Genomic DNA, 19993 nt, shown 5'->3' with positions numbered 1-19993 from the left:
CGCACAATGAGAATAAAATATTTGGTGCGTCTTTGAGCACATTGATCTTTCTGCCCCTGGTTTAAAGCATTCAAACCAAGAAGAAATTTGAGTCTAAATTCAGTGTCTGAACTGAACAAGTACTGACGAATCCACAGAGAAAACTCGGCCCAAGGTCAGGTAGTGGGAAACATCACCTTCAAATCTTCAGGCTAATCTCATCACGTGACCCACAGTAAAACGGTTTACATGTAATATGAAATAATCAATTATAAATTACCCAAATGGCACAGATTACAAATGAAAAACGATTAAATTTAGATTACATGGTTTAAACTTTGAATAGTTCAGATGACAGATCTCTCTTTGAGTAAAACACCACAGTCCAATCCTTTGTACTCATCTGTAATCCTGTCAACATTTCTGATATTTATTCAGAGCTGACCCAACCTAGACTTCATAGACTGACAGTAACACTTAGGATATGTGTGGGGAGACTATTGCACAGCACGGTCATAGTCAGGATTTTACAAGCCAACATGTACTATCAACTGGTACATGTTGGCAATCAAGTAACTCTGAAGCTAATTTTTCTGAACATAGATTTAGGCTGTTTAAAGAAAGTTGCTTTAGGATGGGGACACGAGCTGCACTGCATTTTTAAGGCCATGTTCTTTTAAGCAGACCACATTATGTAACACTTTAATGAAGTGGCCAACAGGGTCTCCTCTCGGGGGAAAGAAAAGCTAGCTTTCTTTCTGACACAAAGGGCTGACATCCATAAAAGGAGAAACAACAAGTTGACATGGATCAGTTTAATATGAAACCAACATTAATTCAGGCTAACATTACACGGTGGACTCCAGAAATGAACAATTTTCTACTCAGATAAGTCAAACAGAAGCAACACTAACACTGCACACAGCGTCTAATCACAGCAGAGATACATGAACGAGGATCTTCTGAGCAGTCGATTAGTGCAGGGGGCACAAAACTCGGTGTCACCGCCAAGACCCAGGCCAAAGAAGAAAATGAAAACCACAGGAATCCCTGGAAAACAATCTTAGTACTACAAAGGTTTTACGCAACTAAGGTACACTTCCTATGTTGCATACAAAAATATTCATCTTGTCCAGCTCAAAGCGAAGATGGGGAGCAGGTCAGAGTAGAAATGTGTCACTTTAAACAGAATGAGCTGTCTGAATGGATCATGCAAGCTGAACTCTGATATATTAAAGCCAATGACAGGCAAGTCTTCACATACATTAAACCTGGTGCTGGCTGGCTGAGTCTTATGTAACAAACTATGGCAGTCAGAGAGGGACACTGTACACATGGGCCGAGCGCCGTGTCCACACAAACGTTAAAAACAGCGACAAGAAGTGGAATTAAGTTACAGAGTGAACAATCACAGCCTGTCACTGTTCACAACATCATGGATCCATAAAAAATAAAGCACTGGTTACATTTCTGTGAGCACAGACGTCAGTCTATGGGTACATGGTGACCATTCCTCTGACCCACACTTAATTCTGGGGGGGAGGGGGAGGGGGGGCAGGAGGCATGCCAAAAGGGGGCATGCCCGGTACCCCCATCCCCATCATTGTGACAAAGTTAGAGGGGTCCATGGGTGGTGGAGGTGGTGGTGGGGCATACATCACGCCCGTGGAGCCTGGAGGAGGTGGAGGTGGTGGTGGTGGAGCGCCCGGGGGCAGTGGGGGCTGGACCCCAGGTGGAGGAGGCACCATGGACGGAGTACCCATGGGTGGTGGGGGCTGGGCTCCAGAGGCTGCAGGCTGTTGGGGCTGTTGCCATGGAGGCAGAGTGCCGGTGGCGGGGCTAGATGTGGTGGTGGTGTCTGTAAGAGAGCAGGGGACACATGGAAATGAACTGTAGGCAAACATAAAGGCTCCTTATGCATAGAGTCTCCACAGATCTGTGAATAAGGTGCGGTGAGTACGTCTTTGTGTGTGTGTAAGGACAAAGACATATTGTAAATATGCACCGCCTATCTGTTTGATTCGGTGATAAACTCTCAGTCAAATCAACACACCGAGGCCAACACTCGTCTTTGGGTGACAGCCCCCCCCCAGAAACCAAAAAAATGAAGCCGTTTTGTTATAGATTACACAGTGAACACACTACCTCTGTACCAGTGTACACAGGAACCAGTTTTGAAACCACTGACGTATAAAAGAGCTGTGTGTGTGCTGAACCACTGAAAGTTTTCTCAATAAAGCTTTTGTGCGCTCTTACTCTGTTGCCAGGGCAGTGGTGTGCTAGTTGCCATGCTGCTGGTTGGAGGGGGAGGTGGAGCCTGCTGTTGCCAAGGTGGCAGAGGTCCTGAAGGGGGAGGAGGTGGCTGGCTGCTTGGGGGAGGAGGTGGAGGTGGCATCATACCCATTGGAGGTGGCAGCAGACCTACAACAAAAGCACATAAGATTGGGGGTTCTTTTCTATTTTGCAGATTTTCTACAGTAAAGTTTTGGGTCCTTTTCTAATACAGCAGACGCTCAGACGCTTCTTTTGCGTTTGACCTCTTCAATATTGGAAAGTCTTTACAATAAAACACACTTCAAAGCAACTTAAGTACGACACAAAGAACTCAGGAGGTGAACTGAATCTTACACAGAGTTCATTAGCTTTCATGAGACGTCTCAGTAACTCGACTTGAAAAATCTAAAAGCCTTCATGAGAGTCCAGCCTGTGCCAGCTCCCTGCCATCTGTGGGACATCACTGGCACTGTATGGATCACCAGGTCTTAGCCTTTTACCCAAACTGTACTGTTATCACCACCATGCAGAATTTAATCCTCCATACACTCTGATTTTTGTTGGCAGTATCCGGACCTTAAGTCTGACATCATTAGCTGTGTCTGGGCCCAAACTCCGCTTCAGGTCCCAAAAACAAACTAACACTGCAGCATCACTGAGAGTTACAAACTGTCTAAATTCTTTCATCTTTAATAAAATGATCAGTGTTGCTGCTTTACCAGGTGTAACTATTAAGTTTAACATCCAGGCATCCACGAAAACAGAATTTATTAAATTCAACGGAGTTAGAAGTTAGCAGGAAGTTAGCTCGCTAGTTTCCACCTAAACATGATATAGCATGTTCTGATAGAAGTTTTTCATAAATCTCTCAAACGTACAGCTCTGCTATCACTTCCAACATAAATAAAGACAGAAAACTAAACAGCAGTGACATTTGTAGGGTTACTGAAGTTGGGCTAGCTGGTATATAATGATGTGGTGGCTAGCGACACAGCTTTGTTAGCATAATATAAACACGGTGAAGCTGGAGGATGAACGCTAACTTTTTTCCACTCAATAAAACAGGAGGGTTCCTGATGGTTAGGGACAAATGCAATCACATGGCAGGATAAACGGACCAAACTTCAGTCAGGAGAACAACTGAGACAATCCATCCACAATACCAGGTTAGTCATTAATAGACTGCTGCATGGGCTTAAAGGGTTTAGAAACTGACTTTTAAAATAATTAAATAGAACAAGATACAAAGCATTAAAACATGTCAAATACACAACAGCCCTAATGAACGCAGAGTAGTTTGGACCTGAAGCAGGGTTCATATGTCATCACTAAACACACTGTTGTGTCGTCTGGATCTGCTCTTACCCATCGGGTGTCCATGCGGTCCAGGTCCCTGGCCCATGGGAGGAGGAGGGGGCTGCATCCAGGGTGGAGGCAAGCCATTGGGGTTGGGAGGCATAGGCGGTCCTCCCATGCTGGGCATCGGAGGAGGAAAACTGTGAGGTCCTCCAGGACCACCGGGCCCTCCGGGCCCCCCAGGCATGCCGTGAAAGTTCCTGTTCTCGGCTGGACCAGAACTCATCCACGGAGGCCGGTTCTGTTGAACACACAGAGAATTTCAGACAGAGCTCTACACGACGAGTACAGAGAACCACGTGCGTCCCCACTAACCGGTGGAGGTTGGGTGCTGTTGGGGCCTGCAGCCCGAGGTGCGCCCTGGGTGCTGGTGTGTCCTCCGGCTGACGTTGGGACAGGGGCCTCCCCCAGCTCAGCCATGAGAGACAGATACTCCTTGTCCATACGAGCCTTGTCTTGAGCTGACTGAGGGGGCTCTCCACCAGTTGCTCTGTGTGCAGCGAACGAGCTGTGAAAGAAGCACACGTCGTTACACAATTCAGGCGAGTGGAGTCAGGAGTTCAGCTCAAGTTTGGACACTCAGCGCATCGTCACCTGCTGTACTTGCAGTCTGAGGAGATATGGCCGGCTCCACCACATTTAGTGCAGAGGGTGGTGTTAGTAATGCTGCGTGGCTCAGAGTTCTGCCAAGGACGAAGAATCCTGTGGATACAAGAGACAATAAGCATGGTGTCCGGAGACTTCAGAAATGGAACAAATCCATCCTTGATTTCTATTCTTGCTCATTCTGTACTTTAATGACCAGGTGGCTCCTCGTGTTATAACAAATAAGGAGTGATTGTGCACAAAGCCCGGGCAGTGTCACAGACCTGTTGTCGTCTTCCCTCAGTGTGCCATTGAGTCTGGCCAGCTCCCTGAGCTGCATTTTTCTTAGGTCGTTCTGATCCTCAGGCGTCTCAATGCCTTGTTTCAAAATGTTACGAATCTGTGGACACACATTTCACACCATTAATATCACGGTATATATTCCCCAAAGTATACATGCATTACATTTAACAAACTGATGCTAAACATCTTCACATAATGAACAGGAGGTGCTCCAACCTGCTCCACAGCTTTCTTGACGTTCTCCATCGTGTTGGCAGTGACCAGGGCATGCAGAGGCTCGTCCTCCCCTGGCAGCATCTGGCCATCTTTTCGACCAACCTTCCCCTCCTTCACAGACCCTTTCCCCCGGATCATAATCTTGGCACAGCACTCCTTCTCAATGTTCTTCAATGTATTACCACTAGGAGGAAAAACAAACGTGAGAAACTCTTTCTTCCCCCTCAGTTGCAGTATGAAAGCACGTCAAACTGCATGACTTTAAGATGGCATCGAACTTACCGGGGTCCAATGAGCAGACCAACAAAGTTGATTTCAGGGTATTCATCTTGAGGGATCATAACTTTGTCGTTGACTCTGGTGGCTGGAGGCCTGGAGAACACAAACAAGTAAAGAATTTAGCTTTCTAAATGTCCTAAGAGCCAATCCAGTATTTAGATCATCAGCAATTAGCATGGAGAGTCCCACAATGTGCAGTAGGGCTGCTCTACAGGAAGAAAGTTTGTACTCTTCACAGAATCATTAAGATACAAATGAAAGCACAAAGCAGATGGACTCCAATCACTGATTAGACCGAGACCACTGAAGAAGAAAACTAAACTGAAATGATTCTGTTACTGACCAGTCAAACGCTCTCATTCTGACAATTAATGCATAAAAATCACTTTCTGATGACACATCATTCGTTTGCACGCGTGACTGCACATGACAACGTATGACAATGATGAAAAGAACACAGTAGTAATGTCGAATGAACACATTACTACTTAAGTCAATCAGACTGTTGGCACTAACAGAGACCTCCACTCTTCTTTCTGTTGATGTCCTGTTCTATAAGAGACAAGGAAAATAATGGCAGCATGTCTCTGGCCACAGTGTACCCATCATCTAATGGACAACACTCCACATCCCAGATCAGATTCTTGACCCTAACAGGAGTTCACTGAACTCAGATGGTTTGTGAGGTAGTAGTGGGCGATAGATTCAAATTTGTGCTAATGGCACTAATAACGATGTAGACCAGTAAAAACAAACAATGTTTTATCAGTGAGCTTCCAGGCTTCAGCGTTTACTAATACGAACAAACCCAAAGGTATCTGCTATCTTTCTTTACAATGAGCTGCTGCTAGAACACTACGGTTCTGCTCAAGTCCTGCTTTATCACAGCAGTGACTTCCATCCACCGTCTGCTCTGACAGTCTGAAGGACTCCCACTAGCTTTTCCCCACTAAAGGTTTAATGGTGATTATGGGAACAGCAGCACTGTTTCAGACTAGAAACATGTTTTCTTTCATGCTACCTGAGCTCATCGTCTCGGTAACAGGACGCCTCTATGCTTTTCAGTGTGTAAACAGACTCCAGCTCCACACGAAACTGTGCCAGCCTGAACACTGTGTGGGCTTTATGTTGTCACGTTATTTATTCATATGCTGCTCCCAAATACATTGGTATCGCAGGTCCTTTTTTAGTTGCAAATGTTGGTGAAACGCTCGCAGTGAGGCGACACTTCTTGTGATTTGGTGGTGAATTGTTTGTGTATCCATGGAGACAATGGCGTGCTATAGAGCCGTCTTATACGACGCATCGAAGCAAAGAATTTGTGTAAAAAATACTCAAATTGCAGCAGCCTAGTGACAATTAGTCATCTAGTCCACTAGACTCACACATCCTTGCTCTGAACATCATTTCCCCAGCTTGAACAAAATGCTGTACCTGCAGAAACAGATCCTCATGGAAAATGTGTCACAAGCTGCAAACTGCGATCCAGGCAGTTTAACATCTAAACACAAGGCTGACTGATTAGCTCAGCTAACCATCAGGGTCTGACATTACCAATGGCCCCATGGCCCAGAGGACACATTACCCAGTTAACCATTTGGATGGATGGATGGATGGATGAAAATTTAATATTTTGTTTCTCTCAGTGCCCCCTCTAACCTTTTTCCTTCAGTTGTTAATTATGTCATATTGTTCCCAGAGAATAAAAAGCTAGTAGATTACAGAGAGGGAGACTAGTGGACTACTCTAAAAGTAATTTTGGGTTAAATACGACCCAAGTACTGCTTGTGTTTTTAAGAGCTAACCCAAACTTTTCCTCACATTTGTTAAGGACCAATTGTCACAAATTGCTGCTGAAATGTGCAACAATTTGCACCACAGGCAATATTCAACATGCATGCAATGTTAGATTAATTTGCCGACATCAGCGCATTTGTTCCTTTGCAGGTAGCATCAACACACCTGTGGAGAGTGTGGCTAGACATTGTTTCAGGCAACTTTCCTGTGACACAGTCTATATGCAACCACTAATTCTGCACCAACTGACTGCAGAACACTGCTTTTGCAAAGCTTCATCCATCTACTTATCAACTTTCCCTGTTTGCAATTTCCCATCACAGACACCAAGGGTGGCATTATAACATCTTCAATCCAACAGTTAACAGTTAGTAACAGTTACCTTATTTGGGATACACACTCACACTAACAGCAACGCTTAACCATCCGGTCAATTGGTCATTTGTTATTTACTTTTTCTACCAAAATCACACCAGTGCCCCCCATTAAAAGACCGCGTGCTTCATGTTGTTTTTCTGTCCCTCATCAAACTGGCGTCCCAGATAAAACGCCAGCCTTTTATTTTATCAGATAAACGAACACAAAATGAAACAAAAATTTAAAATACAGTTAATGGAGTGAAAGAAAAAAAAAAGATAATCATACTTGTAGTCTGCAGGAGGCTTGAAGTCAGGGTTGAGTCCAACCATTTCAGTGATAAGTGCATGTCGCTCCTCCTCGAGCTTCTTTCGTGTGCGATACTCGCGGGTGTTTAACCTCTTGCCCTCGCTGTTGTAGATGGGCTCAGGAGAAGGAGACCTGAGAGCGGCAGACAAAAGACAAGACAGACATCATCAGCACCCTCCTACAAGCAAAGCTCTGCCAATAACAATCACACAGGCTCCCTACAGCTGACTAAGACTTTAACAATAAAAGAATCTCAATCAGTGAATCTTTAAAACAACAATAAACTTTGAGACTGTAATTGTTTCTACTGAGAGAATCTCAGATGGACTCTGACTCATGGCCAGTGCAGCAGTAGCAGCAAACTTAAACAAAAGAAAAGTATATAGGAACTCTGCACTGCCATTTCAAAGACTGAAGTCCATTCTGACATCAAAAAATTAATATTTTTTTTAAACAAAACCAGAAGAAAACAAAAGAAAAACGTAGCAACCAAAGCTGTATAGTGGCAGTAAACAAATAATCTGGAGGGGCATCAACCAAGAAGAAAAAATAAAATACACGGCCATAACTTCAACCTGCATACAGGATTGTTGGCCTACAAGAAAGCAAAGTTGGAGGCAAGAAAACAAATCAAAGCAAAATTTGCAATCCTAAGCAGAAACGCTGGCTGTGAGAGTTGCTTGGTGCTGACGTGGTGGAAGAGGTCCGTGCCTCCCCTTGGATGCTGAAAACCTGTGGTACTGCGTTAAGGAGGCTCTGTGCTTGAAAAAGGGTTAGGTTGATGTGGGGTAATTTGGGTTAGAGAAAAGGAATTAAGATTAGATATCCACCTTTTCCTACGCTCTCCCATCAGAGAGCCACATGTGTCCACGTGACGAGTGAGAAAAAAAATTTTCATTTTACGCTTCAAACTTCCAACGCTGACAACCTGAAACACCTCCCAAGTTGGTCACATTAGATTGGGAAGTGATTTCTAAAGCTTCTGCAGCTCTGCATTCAAGTTTTGGACAGCTGTGGAAATGTCTGATTATGATTAAAAAAAACTATATACAGTGTACAGGTGACCGGGACGCTACCTAGCAAAGGTCAACTTCACACTCTAAGGCAGCCATTGGCTTTCCAAGAACACATACATTTGTGTCAGTTTTCCTCCAGACCTCAAAATCCAGAGGGAAAACTGAGCATATCCTCCTCCTCCCTGGGCAGAAGTGTTCACAGCCTCATTAGGGGAAAACCAGAGAGGACTAGCAATAGATCACTCGTTCACTCCAACACAAAGCCCAGTTGGATTACTGGGATGTAATCAAGTAGGCTTCATGCCATGGGCTGAGTCACTGGCAACAATGGACCAAAATAAGTATGTGAAATAAAGTAAGACAAAGCAGTAGTTTGGTGCTTGTGTGCATTTAGTACCCATCTTTTCAAAATAAGCCAATTCAAGTCAAACCTAAGATGTGAAATAAATCAATATGCAAACTTATTTGTACACTAGTCCAACCTGTGTCAGAGGAAAATCTTTACACATGAATTATAGCACTCACATATCCAGACAGGCCCCTACTGCAGACACAGAATAAGCAGTGTGCAGAAATACTACAGTTTTAAATTTGAGGCAACGACTGTGTTAAGTAAACTGCCAAGCATCCAATAGAAGGAGTCTGGCAGTGACTAGTTAGATACCCTTGTTAGGACAGCTCTAAAGACTGAGCTTATAGTCGACTATGGAAAGCTGGCTTTCAAAGCCTTAAAATCCTTCAACTTATTCTCACTCCCACCTCAGGCAGGTCATAATTTAATGTGCTTTTTGGCCCTGCAGCACATGTTCGCTGCAGTGTACTGAGGAATGAAACACAATACCTAGGAAAAGCTCATTTTCCAAACATTTGTGCGGATGTTTGAGTTCAAAATAATATCAGAGATATTTGGGATTGGTGTCAGTCATGTAAACCTTAGCTACATTACTAAACTTACATTAACTTAATAAGTAGCAAACTAGTAACCCTTCTGAATGGTTCATAGCTTTTAATACGTGACCACTCCTCACCCTCGTGTTCTTTAATGTGGCCTTCAGGTGTGTGCGTAACAGGGACACACACCTACCACTAAAGTCTCTGTGATGGTATTGACTCGTATTCGGGTATAAAATATAGAAATTAAATACATATGCAGCTCCACAGTGTAGAGGTTTATACGCTCATCTAATGCACAAAGTTCAAAAGTGGGAGGGCGGCATTAGAAAGGGTGTTGGGCATTATTCAGTGGCTCCTCTCCTGTGGTGAGCGCTGCAAGAAAGTGAGCAGCCACTGTTTTTGTTTGTTTTGTTAACAATACAGTTACAGCTGTCAATTAGGTTGAAAATATACAGAGTGAAGACTTTGACGAGCTATTGAGTTATAGCGAGTTAATGTGGAATACTGCCTTTACCTGAAAACGTGAAGGAGAGGATCACCGAGTTTATATATGAGCTACCCAGCGTTAGCAATAGCATTATGAGGACGCTAGCTTCAATCTGTATCAGGATGGAAAACACTAAAGTTTGTCAGCCTGGTAACATGTGAAACCAAAGGTCGCAAACAAGCACAGCCATCTATAAATGTATAGAAAGGTGAGAGAGGAGTGAGAATGTGTTGGCCTTTTTTTTTTAACTCAAGATCAAAACAGTGGTTGTAATTTCATTCAAATGAAACAATTCGCATAAGCTTGTACAGATTTCTGTGAGAGAAACAAATCAAAGGGACCATTCGATCACTTCTCCGGTACTGTGAAGCACATCTTACAGTGTTCCTGTGCTGATGGCAGCTGTTGAGCTCAGAGCAAACACCTTTGTCAAAGCTTGGTTTCCAAAAAAGCAGCAGCAGCCACAATGTGCACTTTGATTTCGTGTTTTTGTTAAACAAATATTTCACCTGTCAAGAAGGAACTTTCTGTTTGCGCCAACAACTATTCAAATGTTACTAAGGTTGGCTTTTGGCTGTCCGTTCTATTACAATTCTTTCATTTCAGTGTAATTACAAACACTGCTTCTCCATCTTGAGTAAAAACATTCAAACTTGTGTTGTTTTACAGGAAACAGTGTAACAGTGGAGTTCCGTTAATCACTCTCCAGTTTACTCAAAGAAAATGTTAATTTACTTTTAAAAATGCATCATTACCAATTCTAGACAATCACTGCATGTATAGAGAAGTGCTGAAACTAGTAGTCACGTGTACTAAGTGGTGATGGACGAGGAGCAGTCTTTAGAAAAACGTTCATATATATCAATTCTCCTCTAGCAACAGGAAATGGAAATGTGAAGAACTCAAACTGTCTAAACAACACTGTTCTTCACTAAACTACATCCTTCAGCTAATACTAAAGTTTTAGGCTAACAACCACATATACTCTGAACATGTCTTCCAAAAAGTCAAGAAGGTAGAGAAAGTGTTACTGTTCGTGGATTTAATCTTTTTCCGACCTGTCCTCAGGGTTAACAGGGATTCCCAGGTCTCCTGTACGCAGTTTACGAGTCAGGTCTTCAATCTGCAGTTGGACTGGAAGAATTCAGGTTAGGAAAGAAAAACAAGGATGGAGAGAAATTTGATTACCACAATAACAACAGAGAGACAATGCTCTGCACATTGGAGCACTATCTCATTCATTACTGAGGTAAAGACAAACGGTGAGTCTGTTAAATACAAAAGGAAGATCAAATAAACATCTGGCAAGACTCTAAAGTATTACATCATCAGAAGCACACATTACCAGCAAGTCCTAGAGGTCGTTTACTTTAGCATGAAAAAGTCTAACGTCTTCTGAACGTCAATGTGTCCGTTAACTCCACGACTCCTAATAATACCTACCGCATAAAAGACTCTTTAATTAATTCCATGAAAAGTGCTTAAATCTTAAACATTTGAAGATACGCTGGCTATTTGGTTTTATAAAGTCAGTCGCAGTCACTCCACAGATCTAACACTGAGGGGATCATTCCAAAGGCAATGAAATCAGTCAGTCATCTAATGCACATTATGAAAGCTGTGATGAAATACACCAAACACACGTTCACTGGCACTGAAACTATTAGTCTGGGTTATTGAGAAGAAGAATAAAGGGCCAGTGACTTGTGCTTCATCTTTAAATCTTCCCTCACAATGTTTTTGGGGCTTTACTGAATGAGGAAAAATAACAAGTGTGACGACGGAGGGTGGGCACAAATGAATGTTTACATACCAAGATCAACCATTACCAATGAGTGCACAACATCAATAATGATGTTAGTTTTTGACAAAAAAAGGATTGGTCTGCTTCAGAACACCCGCTGAGGGCCTGTGAAGGCAGTATGTTGGTGTTACACTGCTGCTGGAAGGCATGTGTGGTTCAAAAGGACTTTTTATGATCAATGTTTTTGGGACAGGCCAAAATCAGAGCGCGCACACAGTCCTTAAGCATTTCCAAATTTGCAGTGCCCACAAAAACAACAATTTGTCTTCTTTAAACTCACTGGATTCGTTTGCCATTGAAGCAGCATTGCTCACACTTCAAACCAAAATAAACAGCATTCTTTAGCAATGTTAGGACATTATAAACTAACTCCTCCATGCACAGGAACAAAACTGATGATGTGTAGGGAATCAGGCAAGACAGTGAGCAGTGACCTGCAGCTGAGGACAGATATCTGCAAGCAGTGGTGTTTAACAATCTACTCCTCTTGCTAATGGGTGCCCAATGGTATGCAAACTATAACACTATGCAGCACCACCACTAAGCCTCCATTACAAAGAAGTCAACTTAACATTTTCAATCATAAAGTAATCATTGCTCTTCAGAAAAGACAACAGCTGGAGCAAAATGTCCCACGTGTTAGAGTAAACATACTGGAACCAGAATGTGTAATGGGTGTCTTTAGAAGCTCTAACTGTTGGCAGTTCAGCAAACAGGATAAAATTATTACTGGCAGGGAAACTTAAACCCCAAACAAGTAATTTCCTAGACACATAATACAAGAAACTACATGTTTCATTATCACCAACTCAATATTTACCTATATATGCTCTCTCCTGATCCCGGGTCAGTCCGGGTGGGATAACGGTGGGCATGCCCGGTATGACGGTCTTCTGATCAGGCGTCTCGCTGCTCCAACGACTCTTCTTTCTTGACTTCTTCTGGCCGAAATCTACCGCGAGAAACACAGCATGCCGGTGAAACATTACATGATGCACGCCAGCTCTACCGCCCTTCACGGCATTGATGGAGCCGGTGTATTTCGAGATTAAATGCAGGAGAACGGCAACGTGGTGACTCCTCGTTTGGGCTCTATCAGCTACTCCTCTCTCATGTGCTTCGATTTAGAAAAAGACAGTTATGGATGGCCTTGATGAGGTTTACGTATGAAAGCGAGGCAATGCACTGTTACCAATAAAACATACCGTCAGGCAGAGAGCTGTCGTTTCGCCAGACTTCACTATTAACCCTCGTTAACTAAACCGTCAGGTCAGAAGAGGACAACCTAGACCAAAAAACACCAACCACTATCGTTTACTAACCAACTTTAGCGGCTCCTTATCCATGCCGTTCAGGCCAGGGCTCGTCACCCATGTTGGTTAACGTCGTTAGCTTCAGCTCGCTAACGCCGCGTTGAGGGCTACAGGAGTTAGCTTAAGCTCGCTTAACTTACCAGGTTTAGCCATTCCGCTCCCCGCAGCAGATTGCTGTTGAGCTTGACTCGAAAAACTTGTCCCCGGGTTGAACTGATGAGACTGGGGAAAAGATGCGCTTGGCATCGAAGGCTGGAAGCCTTGTAGAGAAGGAAAGGACCCGGGCGGCCCCGGTGTTGGCATCAGCCCGTTCCCCGCACCAGGCCCGGCATCAAAGGCTCGTTTAGCGCCAATACTAGGGTGCAACTTCCCTAATGGAGTTGCATTTGCTCCCGTCGCCATTTTCGAATTACTTAAATGGCTCAATCAGTATGAGCGATCAGTCAGCTCAAGTTTAAATGTGTGCAAATAGCTGACAAAGTGCTTCCTGCTTTAGCTCTCACACAATACTTCAATCAAAATGGCGCCCAACAGAAAATCACAAAGGTTAATCCTTCGGACGTGGGACGGGCCGTCGCAGTAAGAAAGATTCCTATTGGTCAGACCAATGCTCCCTGCGCCTCTCATTCTAAAAATTGATTGGCTGAAAAATGTCAATCTCCTATTTTTGATACCTCGTTAACAGGCAACAAATCGCAAATATAACGTGTCTATACGCTCACCGGCTCCAAGTCTGTACATTAATGCATGTAGACGACCTCCTGAAATTCATACCTAGCATCAGCGTAGGGAAGAAAGGTGATTAAGATTAAGAGACTTTGAATGGGAGCTGCGGTTTCACAAACTGCTGAGATTTTCCTGTACAGCCTCTCTCTCTGAGGCTTACACAGGATATTCCGGAAAAACTTCTACTTTCTACTTCCTGTAGAGTGCAGTGGTGTTTTTAACCTAGTCTAGTTTATTATGTGTACTCTGAGGTATTTATAGTCCTCCACAATGTCCACATCGACCCCTTGGATTGAAACACGGGTCACAGGTTTCCTGGTCCCCCTAAAGTCCACAAACAATTCTTTGGTCTTTGTCTTGTTGAGCTGCAGGTGACTCTGCTCGTACCACACAACAAAAGAAAACGCTACATCCAGATGAACAGAATCAACTTCTGGAGTTTTACCTACGTGGATGATTGAGCATGCATCAAGATGACAAAAGAGTCCATCATAACTCAGTACTCTGTCTCAACACCCTCACTGATGCATCCAACCACCGCAGAGTCATCAGAAAACTTCTGAAGATGAACCTTCTCAATACTGCCCGCTCAGAAGGCCCCTTTTCTTGTCATTGAGGAGGGGTTTTATGTCCTTAGTTATGCACAGCTTATTTAGGTAACAATGGACAGTCTGAGCAGGGACGATGGAGTCAGTGATACACTCAGTAAGCCCACTGATGTCCTCACTGACAAGTTTACAGTGTCTCCCAGTCTGTCACCTCAAAACAGCCCTGTAGTTTCACTAAGACCTCCTTTAACCATTCGCACATGCGTGTGTGTCTGTATGCTAACAGTAGGTCTAAAATTCTCTCCCCCTTGGTGGGACAGACCACGTACTGTGTGAAAGTTGGCAGTGTAAAACTTCAGATACACAGCCAAGTGTCATTACTAAAGTTACTGTACATTATACATAATCATAACAACAATAATAATAGTACTCACTAGTTCTGGTCAGCCATGAAGCAGGACAAGTTCAGACTCCAACGGACAATCAGCTCTGCAGGGAGGCTTATCAGCACCGATATATCCCCTCCATCAAGGACCTGTACAGGCCCAGTTTTAGGAAAGGGCCAGAAAACATCTCTGCAGACCCTTCACATTGCAACTGCTTCCTTCAGGAGGCACTACAGAGCGCTGTTTACTAAAACCAGCTGCCAAAGACAGTTTCTTCCCCCAGGCTGTCATGCTGATGAACACTGAGAAATAGCCCACTGTTATATCATTCAAGGTAACAGTGGCTTAGTATTACACTATTAAAATGAGTGTCTAAGATTCATCCAGGGTTGCACTATGTTCACCCCATTTATAGCTATGTAACTTGTAAAAGAGCAAGAGGGTTTTTTTTTTTAAAACAAAACAGGTTTTTTGCATAAAAAAAAAAACTTGAACTGGAGTCAAACAAACTTGGCCGAACAGATTCTGATATATAAACATGTCCAAGTCAATGTTTATCATGTCATGACATATTTCATGTCACAAGTTGCATTTATCATTCTCTGTATGACAAAGTGATCTTCCACCAGTCTTCGCTTGTGTGTTCACGGGCTGATGGACTCTGCAGTCGATTTCACATCTTATAGTAAGTGCGCGCGCGCGCGCGCGCACACACACACACACACACACACACACATATGAGAGAGGTCACAATCCTCAAACTTTAGACAGATTTTTTATTATAACCTAATAGTGAGAAATCAATACAGACAAAAAGGTTCCGAGGTCAATGCTTTACTACTACAGGTTGAACATGTGAATCTCATATTTATCATAGCAATGGAAATCAATGGAATTTAAGTAATGTTCCTACTGTCAATAAAAGAAAAAAAAAGAAAAAAAAATCAAACACAATGTAGCTTAAGAAAAAAAAAAAAAGTTCTCCCATCTTAATTTCACAAATGTTTTCATCTGATCCCGAACAGAAAAGTGGAACCATGAGAAGGAAGAGAAGGTCCTCGTTTTCAGGCTTCAAGCACTCACATTTGTTTAGCCGTCGCTGCAGTTATGAGGCATACTTCCACTAACACAAATACACTAAACGCACATAATACATTAGAAGCTGCTGAATACACTTTAAGTTCTATTAACAGAAGACTCACCTTTACAATAAGCACCATGCACTAATGTAATGTGTTCAGGCTATGTATGTTTTTTTCAGAAGGGCAAAAATTCAGTTGTGGCAGTGTCACATAAGGAACCAGGCTGGACCTGCTTTTACATACTTGCTAACTGCAGCTATACCACAGCGTGTTACAAGACAATGAGAGATGGGAAACTGAGCCACTGTTTGGACTGGAGTGTGAATTAGGACCTGGAAGAAGATCAAAGCATATTGTGAATGTATCCAACCATTTAGACTTAAATGTTCTGCTTACTGTGCCCACCCACCCACATACAGAGCGCTGACTTTAGCTTCAAACAACAGCAATGAGATTCACTGTGTGACGTTTACATGGCACTTCGGCTAGCCTACCTGCTTACTGTAAATCAGCTCTGCCCTGACTGCATGGGACAAGCACTAGTATGTATACCGTGCCCGCTCCGCGCCGGGATCCCGCGGATTTTCATAGGTAGAACTTCTTGGGAGGGCGGTCACCGGAGAAAGGCGCGAACGCTCATATGTATATCCATCTGCTTCGGCAGCAACTCTCCGAATCGGACTCCGGTCACGTGCGTAGTATGAAGAGACTGGGGCTGGTGGAGGAGGGAGGGGAGGGCGCTCGTATGGGTTGACATTAGAGGGAGGCAGACGCTCTCTCATTATAGCCGTGGAGGAGGACGCTGCTGGAGCAGGCAAGGGGACAGCGCGGCGTTCCTCGAAATAACTGCCTCCGTAAGTATTGGCCCTGTACTTCTCGTAGTAGTCCACAACCCCGTACGGATCTCTTTCCTCATAAGGCGACCGTCGCACCGGGTAGGCTGGGAACGCGCCATAGAGTGAGCCGTTGCCCCTGTATGCTGCCTCGCCGCCATACATCTGAGCCATGCTATGTTCTGCAGCAGCATTTACACCATACCCCGGGTGTGGCCCATACCTCATTGCACCCTCATAGCCTGCACCTCTTCTGTACCCTGCCATGTTGCTGCTGTGACCGGAACCTCGGGAAAAACCGTGCACAGGAGCATAGCTGCCACCGTAATCTGGTTCGCCACTGAAGTCCGGATGATAACCCCTGCTGCGACCCCGCCCGCCAAATCTCAAGGCATCGTATCCATCAGACTTTGGCTCTGAACCGTGGTAGCCATTTTGGTCAAGAGGGCATTCTTTGGACCAGTGGCCTTCCTGCCCGCAACGATAACAACCCGATCTGTCTCCCATTCCCGGCGCAGTACGCAGGCGGCTAGTCGAAAGCTTCACGCTCATCAGTTTGCCTTAAAAAGAAAAGACTCAATAAGGATTTATACCTGCATTCATATTTCCTGCCTGTATCAATCAGCTAAAAGGCTGCATTGTATTCCAACAGTAGCAAGAAGACATACCTAATGATTTGAGCACTAAAAATATGGTTATTAAAGCTGAAATCCGTAACTTGAAACGCTTCTTAAACCACCGAAAACACAACAGGTAACTAATACGATGTGATCAGTGAGCGTCAATTTCAACTTGTACCCGTGGTGCGGACGTGGATCTCACCGGCGCAACCCGAGATTTATGATCCTGCGAATAAATGCGTGTCAAACACCACGTTCTACGAACAGGACTACGTCATGTCCGTTTTAATCCTGCCCTTAATGGGACTATGCATTTGGTCCGATTTGTACACTCTATGTACTTCAAATCAAATACTTGGAATAACCACACAACAGGTGTTTACCTGACGAGTGAGTCATAAATTCCAGTCTGTGTCCCTTTAAGTCCACAACACAGGCGGATATTACCAAAGACATTACGGATACCAGCTTTAAAATGATGTTGGAATTGTCTATTAAAACTTACCTTAGTTCTTTTTACTCACCTGCATTTGAGCAATAATTTACCCATCAACATAACAACAATATTGATACTACATCTTTAATCTGACTTTAATTAAATCATCAAGCCCAGCCCAAGAGTTCACCTTTAAAAGCTGTGTTGTCTAACTGATTAATGGCTTCCATGGCATCCTCCATTCTCTCCATGTGAACAAAAGCATAGTTTTTTACTATGTCACACTCCAACACAGCGCCAAACTCTTCAAACTTGGCCCTCAGCTCCTGGTTGGTACAGGCAATGTTGCCAACGTGCAGTTTGGTGGATCCCCTTGACTTGCCACGACTTAATTCCACGTTCATAGGCTGGCCATTCAGCTCATACTGGTGGAGATTGCGGATGGCTTCCTCTGCCTCTGTTTTGTCATCCATGTGCACAAAGCCAAAGTTCTTGACAATTGAGCATTCTGCAATCTTGCCATACTGAGAGAAGAGAGAGCGAAGTTCATCTGATGTGGTGTCTGGGGACAAGTTCCCTATGAATATTTTCACCATTGTGCAGGGTCCACGTCACTAAAGGAAGAGAGGAACTTCAGCATTAGTAGCATCATGACTCCGATGACTGAATTGAAACTTTTACCAGTTCATTTAACAAAATGCTATTCAGTTCAATTTTATTAATATAGCGCCAAATCACAACTCCAAGGTTATAAGGTGAACTTCTGCAATAATGAGTTTCCAGCAGTGTTGTTGAGCAATCACTACTCAAACTTTATGGACTTTTCTCCATTGACAAGGCTTCCTGGGCATGTAGGAGTGAGGACCCCTACTAGTTAACTGTATAGAAAGTCTCCACGTAATCTCATGGGGACAACACGAACAACACTGGTACAGTCCGCACAGAATAGAGTGGCAGCAATACTAACAAAGCCAGCACTCTGACAGTATTTCATTAAAGATAACCCACTCAGCTTTAACGAGTCACCATATGGGCCTTGAACGTCAACTGGAGAATAACGTAATGGACGCGCTCTTTGGGCAAAAGTTTAAGCGCAACAATTAAAGTTTGACGAAGGAGCTGACCAACAGACAAAGCTGCAGTGGACTGGATTCAGCGGAGCCATTTCTATCGGCTGTTTAGTTTACAAAGAACCAGCGTGGTGTGCGGAGTCCAAAGGAAACGCGCGAACGAGCCATTAGCAAGCACAGCAGTGCCCGCGCGGTGCTTAACCAGACACTGAGCACGCAGCCGAAAAAAGTCGTTAGCGGCACCGCTAAATAACATCACCGCAGCTTATCTGATTACAATGTGCATCAAAACCTGACAAAACACTTACACACTTAAACTTACCGCACTATACTATGCCTGCTTTGGTTACTCTTACGTAACGTCACAACATTCAGGCTGCGGCCTTCACTACACGAGTCGCGAGGCTGTAGCTTGGATATTGGATTAGCAGATCTCTTTTACAGCAAACACTTCTGGAGCAGCTGGAACTGTGGTGCACTGGGTCACTTTCGCAACCGATTTTTGTTCCTCGCAATTACGGGGTAATACAATTCATACCTGTTAAAAGTCGCACTCCTCGTCTCCTCCCTCGGAGAATGAAATGGCGGCTAGCGCGTTGGCAGGCAAATACATACAGCTAACCCCGCTAGCGCTTTTTGGGAGGGACTAGCTAGCACCGAAAGCTAAGCCATGGCGCCTCCACATGCAGAGCAAAGGAAACCAAGGCAGGAGAATAGGCAAGATGGAGGATATACTTCGTGACTACGTGTAAAATAGTTTTTTTCTAAACATTATTATCAGTACTTGAACAGTGACATTTAAGAAATCCGACTTGCTTTGGAAGATTAGCACCTAATCACGCTGATCAAAAGTGAAAAAGGTTCTTTCATACAGTCGCTGGATCACATCATTGGGTCTTTGAAAGCGTTCATGCGGAGACACACAGCCCACTCAAAGCTGGATCTGTAGTTTGGAGGTCCCATCTCGGTTCGCGGAGCAAAGTTTTCAAGTTAACTGGACTACCACATACAGATTAGTGTCAATGCGTTTCGTCCAATATGTTCTGATATGAAAACCTTATTGATAACAACGTAGCGAAAGGGGGGGCAATTTCGTTCTGATCCATCCCAGTTTGGGCACAGTGGATCGTCCTGTATACTCTACCATCCGCAGCAGAATAAAACACACATGACCCAAACTGTGGCTCAGCACATAAGGCTGTTTTGGTTTGTCAAAAATAATTTTTATTTCTCCTGGCTTGTCCCGGTGACTTCTCTCTCTTTTAAATGGAATGGAATTGTTAAGATCTAAATGGAATCTTAACACAATGAAGAGACAGGGGT

General features: G+C 43.9%; 1 protein-coding gene across 7 annotated transcripts; it reads right to left on the bottom strand.

Moving 5' to 3' along the window:
* Window positions 1–779: 779 nt before the first annotated feature.
* Window positions 780–19808, bottom strand: sf1 (splicing factor 1). 7 transcript variants are annotated; one of them, XM_082528043.1, is made up of 13 exons: window positions 19209–19786; window positions 17791–18214; window positions 12477–12608; window positions 10911–10986; window positions 7435–7587; window positions 4996–5085; window positions 4714–4897; window positions 4479–4594; window positions 4204–4311; window positions 3925–4117; window positions 3619–3850; window positions 2236–2400; window positions 780–1837 (listed from the first exon to the last, which is right to left on the bottom strand). In XM_082528043.1, the coding sequence occupies exons 2-13, from the start codon at window positions 18194–18196 to the stop codon at window positions 1506–1508; spliced, it is 2187 nt and encodes a 728-aa protein (XP_082384169.1). In that variant the 5' UTR covers window positions 18197–18214; window positions 19209–19786; the 3' UTR covers window positions 780–1505. The 7 variants fall into 7 exon arrangements, with proteins under 7 accessions (XP_082384169.1, XP_082384164.1, XP_082384163.1 ...); XM_082528038.1 differs by lacking the exons at window positions 17791–18214; window positions 19209–19786 and adding an exon at window positions 13744–13833; XM_082528037.1 differs by lacking the exons at window positions 17791–18214; window positions 19209–19786 and adding an exon at window positions 13110–13519.
* Between the last annotated feature and the right edge of the window lie 185 nt (window positions 19809–19993).

Source organism: Aulonocara stuartgranti (genome assembly GCF_965226115.1).
Source record: "Aulonocara stuartgranti genome assembly, chromosome: 3".
NCBI lineage: Eukaryota > Metazoa > Chordata > Actinopteri > Cichliformes > Cichlidae > Aulonocara > Aulonocara stuartgranti.
The sequence above is the reverse complement of the archived record's forward strand: the minus strand, read 5'-3'. Positions and strand labels throughout refer to the sequence as shown.

Bases quoted from the DNA above. Each gene is read 5' to 3' on its own strand.
- sf1 (XM_082528043.1), bottom strand. From the start codon at position 18,196: ATGGTGAAAATATTCATAGGGAACTTGTCCCCAGACACCACATCAGAT. The intron at 4,898-4,995 runs GTAAGTTCGATG...TTTTCCTCCTAG, and splicing joins GGTCTGCTCATTGGACCCCG to TGGTAATACATTGAAGAACA. The intron at 2,401-3,618 runs GTAAGAGCAGAT...CTTTTGTTGTAG, and splicing joins ACCGCATGGACACCCGATGG to GTCTGCTGCCACCTCCAATG.